This window comes from Crinia signifera, chromosome 1, assembly GCF_055691185.1.
Source record: "Crinia signifera chromosome 1, ASM5569118v1, whole genome shotgun sequence".
Lineage (NCBI taxonomy): Eukaryota > Metazoa > Chordata > Amphibia > Anura > Myobatrachidae > Crinia > Crinia signifera.
Window position 1 is genome coordinate 281,952,585 of NC_139217.1, and position 10,399 is coordinate 281,962,983.

At 42.9% G+C, this 10,399-nt stretch overlaps 1 protein-coding gene across 1 annotated transcript in view; it reads left to right on the forward strand.

Moving 5' to 3' along the window:
- The window catches only part of NIPSNAP3A (nipsnap homolog 3A), a 33,790-nt gene extending 23,637 nt beyond the window's left edge, over window positions 1-10,153 (forward strand). The window contains exon 6 of the mRNA XM_083184830.1: window positions 9,904-10,153. Within this exon, the coding sequence (XP_083040956.1) occupies window positions 9,904-9,980 (77 nt within the window). The 3' untranslated portion in view covers window positions 9,981-10,153. The remainder of the gene's footprint in view (window positions 1-9,903) is intronic.
- Window positions 10,154-10,399: the final 246 nt, after the last annotated feature.

Below are 10,399 nucleotides of genomic sequence, written 5' to 3' on the forward strand. Positions count from 1 at the left end.
GTAACATGGCAGGCAGGAGCTGATTGGCTGGCTGTTTATCACTCTCCATTAATTCTATCTCTCTCTTTCTCTCTCTTTCTTTCTTTCTTTCTCTTTTTTTTTTTTTTTTTGTTACCTGCTTGATTTTCCTCCTAAATGTGATCAAATGCATTAACTCTGGCCAAAATAAGGCTGGGTAAAGTGAGAGTGCAATATAACTACATCTAAATCAAGAAATTATAGAGGCTCGGGTTTTACTAACAGTTTTCAGTGGAAATATATATAAAATGGAAAAATATGAAAGAAACAAGAGATAAAAGGGGAGCGAGAGAGAAAAAGAAGAAATAAGTGGAGGGAAAGGCCAGATCCAAATTGTAGGTACAGTATAAAAGTGTAAATGGCTACTCTTAATGGGAAGCAGATGAAATATGTACCCAAGTTATAGCAAAAGGTCTGGGGGTAAGTGTCATTCTACAGGAACCAGTCAGACCATACTGTAAGGAATTTATGGGAGGTATTGTGAAGATAAGATGATATTTCCATGGCTACCATATGCAATATTTTATTTATACTGTAAGTTGCTGGCGAGACGGAGGATCAATACATTTAAATTGTTTGGCAATTAAACAGCAGGACACATTAAGAATATGCATAGATTATTTGTCAGTAGTCTTATCGAGGCCCTCTATGGGACAGCTCACCAGGGTGATTTATTATTTTTTTTTTTTTCTATATTTTTTTTTTTAGTCAAAGAATGCTCCAAATTAAATGTAGAGCCCTTAAATTGGTTCGATAGTGCATGTCTAAGCTGGATATATCTAAATAGGTGTTTATTAGGGAGGGAATGAGAGTGTTTCAAGGAATTGAATGACAATAGTTCCCCATTCTCCATCAAATGACCTATCTCTGTGATACCTTTTCCGCCCCATATACTCTTACAATTTCAACTTTATTTGAGTTTTTCCGTATGACAAAGTGTAAAAAAAAAAAAATGAGAAACAAGAGCAAACATCGATTTCCATACAATGGAGGACAGTCCATACTGTTAATTATTATCGACATAGTTTATAATTTTCTAAAACATAGCATTTGATCTGTCATATACATTAAAACAAAAGATTTACGATCATTTGGTATATCCCCCCAACGTAGACGGGGGAGAGCAATCCCAGTAGCTCTATCTATTTCATAGTTGCCGAGGTCATTAACTATCGGGGCACCCATGTGAGCTAGGTCCACTTTGAACCCCTATCCCTATGACCCCCCCTCTATTTCTCTTTCCAGTGTATATTACTAATAAGTGAGATAAATCTAATATATATGTCTTTAGCATAGTGTTATTAAAGTGATTAAATAGAATTATATCCTCTCTGTAATCCTGACAGGATCATAAATAAAGAGAAAAACAAAGAGAAGAAAAAGTGCGTCTATATATGAACAATTTTTATGTTTATTGGTGGTGGGAGTAGTGTTTTGTTATACTTGAATCCTAGGGGCTTGTTCCCCCAGGAGCCAATATATTGGTGTACTGAATAATGTGCCACAGACTAAATCCTAAATTAACTAAATTAACCTTCTCTCATAGAGCCCTTATTACCTCCGAATCCCTCGACCCTTCAAGATCTAATCAACTGGGGGGACATGCTACCACTGGGATTGATCTTTCATTTACATCTTACCTCTACGAATTGCTCTTGATTCTATAACCTAACTTACGATTCCCCCACCCCCCCAACCCCCCCGGCATGGGTAATTAAGAGTTCACACATTCCCTTAATATCCTAGATCTTTTAGGCTACAAACCAGTTGTTCCACACCTTTATTGAATACGTGTATTGTACCGCGTGCTAAATGGACAAATTTTTCATTGGCCATTGTAGTCTTAACCAGGGCGAGCCAGATCTCTAACAAGGGCCCATCTCCGGCCATCCACTTCCTGGCTATGCACACTTTAGCTAACGTAAAGGCTATAATGAGAAATTGTCTTGTATGTTTATCCAGCTTAGATTTATCAAATATTGCTAAAGTACATGCTTTACTTGTACATGCTTCATTAGGTATACCCTTTTTTAAAAGTTCTTCAGTCACCTCCCCCCAGAACTTAGATATTACAGGGCATGTCCATAATAAATGCCAGAAATCACCCCTAGTATTAGGACATCTAGGACATGAATCACTGACCCTTCCACCAATTTCAAATAACAGTTTTGGAGTCATGTCAATTCTATGTACTATAAACATCTGGATTTTCTGGAATCTGAGATAGTTGGTTGCTCTCCAGATGTCAGCCAAAGCACTCATCCAGTCTTCATTATTTATGGGTCCCAAATCCTTCTCCCATTTACTCTTAATTCCTGGGAGAGGTTCTAAGTTTAAATCCTGAGTGAGTGTCGAATAAATGTATGAGACTTCATGTCTTTTGGGGCATCTTTGAAATCATTTTTTAGTCAAAGAATGCTCCAAATTAAATGTAGAGCCCTTAAATTGGATCGATAGTGCATGTCTAAGCTGGATATATCTAAATAGGTGTTTATTAGGGAGGGAATGAGAGTGTTTCAAGGAATTGAATGACAATAGTTCCCCATTCTCCATCAAATGACCTATCTCTGTGATACCTTTTCCGCCCCATATACTCATTTGTAATTTATCGAGCTCTGATAGAACCCTTGCGCTATGTAACGGAGTTTCTGGGTCTATACCCTTACTGCCCAAAATAATTTCTGCCTGTTTCCAGACTAAATTAATCTGCTTTATTATTGGTGGCCAGTTTTGCCGTATGTTTCCGGCTAAGACCATCTGGCGAGGGGTATGCCCGTTTGTGGTAAGTCTTATTAGCTCCGTTAAACAGTCTGCTCTATTTAAAGCTTGTAGACGCTTGTCTGAAGCCAGTTGTGCCGCTAAGTAATAGAGCCGGAAATCAGGGAGTGCCAATCCGCCTGTTTTTTTACTTCTAGTGAGCGTCTTCAACCTAATTCGCTGTCTCTTGTTCACCCAAATCAATGAGGATACTAGTCCCTCCATCTGTTTGAAGATTTTCCTCGGAATATATATGGGGGAGTGTTGTACTACATACCCAATTTTAGGCTGGACAATCATTTTTATTAGGTTAGCTCTTCCAGTAAGTGTCAATGGAAGACGGGCCCATATATTTATCTTAGATTTGAGATAGTCAATCTGTGGGGTGATATTTAAAGGAATAAATTTGGAGGTGTCTCTCGAGACCCGGATGCCCAAATACTGAAAATCAGTGACCCACTTCAGAGGTGACTGAGCATACTCTTCGGGAGGACACGGTCCTTCTATGGGGAGAATGCAGGATTTGTTCCAGTTTATACGAAGGCCTGAGAAGTCCCCGAATCTCTCCACCACCCCCATAACCCTCGGCACCGCCTCCAGATGGTCGTTGATAAAAAGGAGGATATCCTCTGCATATAGAGCAATGCGATCTTCGCAATTACCGATCTTAATCCCCTTTATTTCCTCATTGCTCCTAATAAGGCAAGCGAGTGGCTCCATAGCAATGGCAAAGAGACCCGGGGACAACGGGCACCCCTGTCTGGTGCCCCGCCCAATCTTGAATCTAGGTGAAATAAACTTATTCACCGAAATTCTGGCCACTGGAGACTTATACAGCACCTTGACCCAGTTAATAAATACTGGGCCTAGGCCAATCCATTCCATGGCCCCCCATAGATAAGTCCATTCAATCGTGTCGAAGGCTTTTGTTGCGTCGAGTGATATTACAGCAGCTTGCTTGGACTCATGCGGAGCCTGCAATTGCGTGTATAGCCTTCTGATATTAGTTTAGTAGATCGGGCCGGGATAAACCCGGTCTGATCAGCATGGAAAAATTTCCCCCAGGACAATATTTAATCTCCTGGCCAACACCTTGGCCAGGATTTTAACATCATTGTTGAGGAGAGAAATTGGTCGGTAGGATTCCACTTCACTAGGATCCTTGTCCTTCTTTAAAATCACTGTAATTATGGCCTCTGACATAGAGTCAGGAAGACCATTATTTTCATATATTCCATTGAATAGGGCAAGGAGCCTAGGAGCGAGGAACTTAGTGTGTTTTTTATAAAGCTCTTGCGGAATTCCGTCAATCCCCGGAGATTTACCTGATGGAATGGAAGCAATAGCTTCCTCAATTTCATTTAGCGTTAAAGGGGCATCTAGGGCTTGCTTAGCGTCCATAGATAATATTGAATGATCGATATCAAGCAGATACTGCCGAATTTCTAATAATGAGTGCCTCTGTTGTGTTTGATATAACTTTTGGTAGAATTGGCCGAATTCCTCGGCAATGTCCAGGGTTTGATGGATCAGGCTACCTTGTGCTGACTTAATCACAGAGACTACATTGGATGTCCTATCATGGCATACTACATTGGCCAGGAAACTGCCAGGTCTTTCGCCCTCTTTATATCTCTGGTGTCCCGCATATAGCTCCCTGTACTGCTCTTTCTCCATCAAACATTTTTGCCATTCCTCCTGTGCCTTTCTCCAGCTAATTTTATTTGCCTCATTAGGGGTCAGGAGGTATTCCCTTTCAAGATTGGTGCAGTTCAATTCCAGCTCCTTTTCCACTTTCTTATATGAATTTTTTAATCCTGCTATTTCTCTAATTAAGGACCCTCTAATAAATGCCTTAAAAGTGTCCCAAATTACCCCCTCCGGGGCTGTATTATCATTCAATTCAAAGAACTCTGCCCATGAGGCCTCAAATTTGCCTACCGGGTCCAATTGTGACAACCAGAATGTATTTAATTTCCAATAAGAAAACCCCCTTTTTCTGCCAAGGGAAATTTTAAGGAGAAGTGGAGAGTGATCTGAGATGCCCCTCGCCAGGTAAGCAATATCCTGGACGAGGGGGACCACTTCCTCTGTCACTAGAGCAAGGTCAATCCTGGAGAAGCAGTCGACAGCACTAGTATAACAAGAGTAATGCAGAGCCTCTGGCCATCTCTCCCTCCACACATCCCTCAACCCCATTTCGCTGATAAAGTCAAAGAACCCTGTTCTTTGCTTCTTGTTGTCCTTACTTGCTGGACTTCTATCTAAAGAGGGGTTTAATACGTTGTTATAATCCCCCATCATGATGGTCGGTATACCCGGATAATTTGCTATGAAATCTGCAGCAAGTTTCAGAACTTCCAAGTTGAATGGAGGAGGTATGTAGACTGCTATTAATAGGAGAGGCCAATTTCCCAGTCTGCCCTTAATAAATAAATACCTACCCCACTGATCAATCTTAGTCCCCTCCGAAATAAAGGGTACCCCTTTCCGAATAAGAACAGAGACTCCCCTAGAGGAGGAAGTGTGAGTTGAGTGGAGCGTCCACCCAATCCAGGATCGATTTAATGCCAACACTTTTCCCCCCTCCAGGTGAGTCTCTTGCAAACAAATGATATCTGCCCCGTGGTTCCGCACGTGTCTCAGAACCAGGGACCGTTTCACTTTATTATTCAACCCACGCACATTCCACGTAAGGAAACTATAGTTTAGGGACATTTATCCTTACACAAAAGAAATATTTGACATTCCCAAAATTCCATAAAATGAACATAACACACTTGGACAACCAGACGGAACCCATGCCATACCCTCCCCCATGTCCCCAATCCCTCCCACCACCCTGCACACCCAGTCTCCCTCTTTTCCCCCTTTGGCATGCTTTAATCCTATCCCCACATCCCTCCCTCCCCTCAAAAAAGAGAAAAAAAAAACAAAACAACCATGAGACAATATAATGACCATAAGCAGGGAGGTCACTCCTGCTCCAAGTCGGAATTATTGATAAGTACCCCTGTGAGAGAGTGCATTCATTTAACATTTTAGACAATAATAGCAAAGAAAAAAGAGAAAAAGGAGAAGAGAAAATAAAAGGAATTTAGATCGAGTTATTGAAACAAGTAAATGATATGCAGTAATAATTATTCCTTTAGCTGAATTATTATCTAACAGAGTCCAGTTGCCTGGTACCTGGGAAGTTGGCGTCTAGCCACGTTGCTACTTCTCTGGGTGAAAGGAAGAAAACGGCTGTACTATTATGTATGACCCGAAGCTTAGCGGGAAATAGTACTGCATATTGGAGGTTAAGTTCTTTCAGGCGTCGTTTGACCTCGAAGAATTGGGCTCTGTCCCGCTGGACTTGTACGGCGTAGTCTGGAAAAGCTAGGACTTGAGTATTATTCCAATCCAATGGTCCCTTGGCTCTAGATAGCTTGAGGATTGAGTCTCGATCAATATAGTGCAAGAGCCTCGCTATTACTGTTCGAGGTGGTGCGCCCGGCGGAGGGGCTCTAGTGGGGACCCGATGGGCCCTTTCAATCGAAAAGAATTTCGAAAATGCCTCTCTGCCATATGTTTTAATCAGCCATTCCTCTAAGAACGCTTCTGGGCTTGTCCCTTCGGCTTTCTCGGGCAGGCCGACTAGCCTTATGTTTTTTCTCCTATTACGCCCTTAGATATCTGTAATTTTAGTATTAATATGATTCACCTGAGTGGTAAGAGTCTCGATTTTTGCTTCGAGCGGTCTAAACTTATCCTCCAGATACGAGGTGCGGCTTTCCACCTCTTTAACCCGCTCCTTAACCTTCTGAACAGACTGACGGATCAAATCCAAGTCCTCTTTGATTTTTTCAATTTTTGAGGCCAGTCGCCCCTCACTGGCAGAAAGAGCATCTAAAACTCTTTGTGTTGAGGTGTCAGGTTGGTCTTGTGGGACTGAGGTTGTGGGGGGGCTATCGGCCCCAACGATAGGGGGGGGGGAGTAAGATTCCCAGATTGCCTTGCAAATTTAGAAAGCTTATTTGCAGCCGTGGTGTTTTGTGTTTTACCCATCGTGCAATTGAAGGTGCAAAAAGGACTGAAAGATGTAGCCCAATTGTGATTTTAGTTTGTGCTTGCCCTAAGACAGTAGAGCCACAGGATACGGGGGGATCTTTGCACAAAAAGCTGATGTCTGGGTGTGAGGGTTATCCCCAGCCCGGTAATATTAGAGTCAAAGTTTGTGCACAGTGGTTCAGTCCTCCCCCAAATTGAATGAGCCCCACACCTCACCTCAAAATGTCCCGTCTCTCTCCGGCCTCCTGTCGGTTCGTGAACAGGCGCTGGGTCAGATCTATAATGATACTTTACACGGATCTCAGGGAGGGCTTATTAGTCAGGTCTCTGGCTTAGGCTGGAGTGTCCTCTTCAGCAGAGTGTGTATCAATACCCTTTAGACAGATGCCACTTGCACAAAGTCTCTCTGCTGACCGAGGCCCGAGCACTCACAGAGGCAGGAGTCCGACCTCTCACCTCGTTCTCCCGTCCTGGGACCTCGCCGGGTCTCGTACAGCGCGCCACCAGCTCTCCAACTGTTCTGCCTTGTCCAGCCGCCTGGTGTACGCCGTTCTCCCCGTACTCCTGAGAGTCCACGTATGGCCGCCCCTCTGATACGGCACCAGGACTCGTCAGCGTCTGCGCCGATGACTCCTCTCTTCCGCCCGAGCTCTCAGCCCACAGCGCTCTCACGTCACGCTGAGGCGCCCGTCCACCGGACTCACGCTGCTGCACACTGTCGGAAGGCACGCCGGCACTCAGCAATCAGCCCAGAAAAGGATCCCCTCAAGCAGAGGACAAAACCACAGGAATCTTCCCCGCAGGCTTTTTTCGATCTCACGGGGGCAGAGGTAGGATAACTACAGGTTACTCATGGAGCAGGAGCGAGCTGAGACCAGCGTCTCACTCCCCGCTCATCCTTGGCCACGCCTCCAAGGCTGTGTCTTTGTTGGTCTGTTTTCCACCAGGGTGATTTTACTGCGTACGTGGAGAGTCTCAGAAAGTAGGTGGAAAACATTGTATTCACGACAAGACAACCAGATGTGTACGTAAGTGCCCTCCGGACCACAGCTTCTTCAACCACAATAAGAGACAGTAGTATACATTTTGGTTGACACGCAAAGCTGCGAAAATCACAGCTTTGCATATCATTCAAACGCTGTGCGCATTACCAGCCACCTACCAGCGTTTTCTTTGATTGAGGAGGAAATGGAGGCCCTCTCACGAAGAATAGACCATGACCCTCATCTTTTTGGTCACCCAGGTGTCCCTGGGCCAGGTCTATGAGCCACTGGAGCTTGTGGCTTGGTGTGTATGGAAGTTTGACATGTAGAAGATAATTGTATACATTTTTTCCGAAGAGCATGACCTAAGCTTATTGATTCAGTTAGGGCAGGGCTGGGCAACACCGGCCCTCCAGATGTTGATGAACTACACATCCCAGCATGCCTTGCATCAGTTTCAGCATGGCCACATAGCAAAACTAATGCAAAGCATCCTGGGATGTGTAGTTCACTAACATCTGGAGGGCCGGTGTTGCCCAGCCCTGAGTTAGGGTCATAGGTCTGGTGATCAAGACAAGAGGTAAAGAATAAAATAAGTGGTGAATTTGGATGTCTGAGAAACAGTTAATATTTTATTGTGTAAAGAATCCAGAGAGGCACAACGGTTATAGTCAAGGAGGTCATAGATAACTCTGATACCTCCTGCAATCCACAGGGATCAAACGTCTACAATTGAAGCCCGGAGAAAATACAGGATTACCCTATTGGGAAGTAAGGGGGAGGGATAGGAAGTGGTGTCAAAATGGGATTTGCAGTAATTTCAAATGGAGCAGGTAAAAGTAACAACAGGGTGTGAACAAGTGATTGAAGGTCTATCTGAGGGGGTAACCCTATTACATAAGACATCGATAAGACGTTGCAAGAATTAGCTTCTATTGAAATCCAGCTAGGAGAAGAGAGCACGAATGAAGCTATCGCTTGGCTTATGTGAGTTGCATAATAATAATAAAGGTTGTTATCAGGGAACCCATTTCCACCATTGATGGTAGGGGATCGAAGGGTTGCAAAACTGACACGAGGTGGTTTGTATCCAAACAAATTCACAAACCAGTTGTGTAATTGCCATTGAGAGCCTGGGGATCTGAACAGGGAGCATTTGGAAAAAAGTATTATAGGTGAGGCAAGATATTAATTTTGATTGCTTACATTTCAACCTTTTCATCGATAAGTAATTATTTATACCTTTTGATGTTCTTCCTGTTTTGGGCACCAGCGCCTTGCCATGTATATTTTCTGGTTGCAACTTCATTCATCTGTAAGTGACATCGGATGTGTAGTGTACGCACTATTGATAGAACAGACATGTCAGACAGATGGCAGGACCAGCATATAGACTTAGACGAGATAGTAATAGATATCACTCAGAAGGTCCCTTCTGAGCAGTAGATCTTACTATCTTGTCTAGTGTGTACACTCAATATCGTTAACTACCTCTTCCCTTGTCCTGCATGTACAGACGAGGGAGTTACTTGTTAAGGAAGGCCATGCTGCTGCATGGCCCCTGCTTCCCCCGTCGCCCCCTCTTTGCCACTGTTGCTCCCTTCCCCGCTGGCGTCGGGGAAGTGTGCATACACTTGCTAATGCCAGGTCCCCGTCCCCACCAATATTGGTGTAGGGGGGCTTATTTGTTTTGGCCAAATTCATGCAGTAGCCAGTACATTCACTGTATATGACTGCTTTTGTAATTCTAATAAGCGTACACTTTGAGAATACTGTATTGGTAGTTTCAGCTAAAAATCGAGTTAGTGGCCTACTTCCTGAATAGCATGTACCTATCCTAAGGCTGTATGTGTACATAACCTAATAACTTTCATCTCTCCTCCATTCTGATTTTGATAGCAGAACAGAGACGAAACAGAACCTGATTGATGTCTATTAAGACACATTGGTGAAGCGCACTTTGCAAAGGCAATGACAGCTGAGAGGATTTACTTCCCTTCATCCCTCTACTGTCAAAAATAGAATGTAGGGGAAAAAAATATTAACAGTACACAAGGGTTACACTTATTTCTGCCTTTCTCCTTTATTTCAGTACGTGAAAGCTCAAGATTTCTGGAGTCACAGAGAAATGCGCTTCTGATTCCAGTACCATTCTCTCCACTAAAGTAAATCCTACCATGCATGTTGTATATTAAATGGTACAGACATTTCAGGAATGATCACATATCATGTTGTCAGTGATTTCTTTATTTAATGTGTTTTGAGTTCATTACTTAAAGCCTTTTCAAAATGAAATATATTTAAATTCTTGATTTATGTTTGAAATAAAAAATGTTTGTCAATTTTTGCAAAATTAGTTTTTTATTTTGTTTGTTCCTGAAGTTTTTAGCAACCTCTTTGTTGGAATGGAGAAGGGTGTTGATTGGATTTAACATTTGCTTTAATATTATACTGTTGCCAACCTTGTGATTGCACCAGTAAATGAAGGAAGAAGTTCACCTAAAACAAGATTTAACTAAATGGCCATCATTTAAATAGTTGTAATTACCGGTAGCTACTTTGGGCCACGGTAATAATAATTGTGCAGG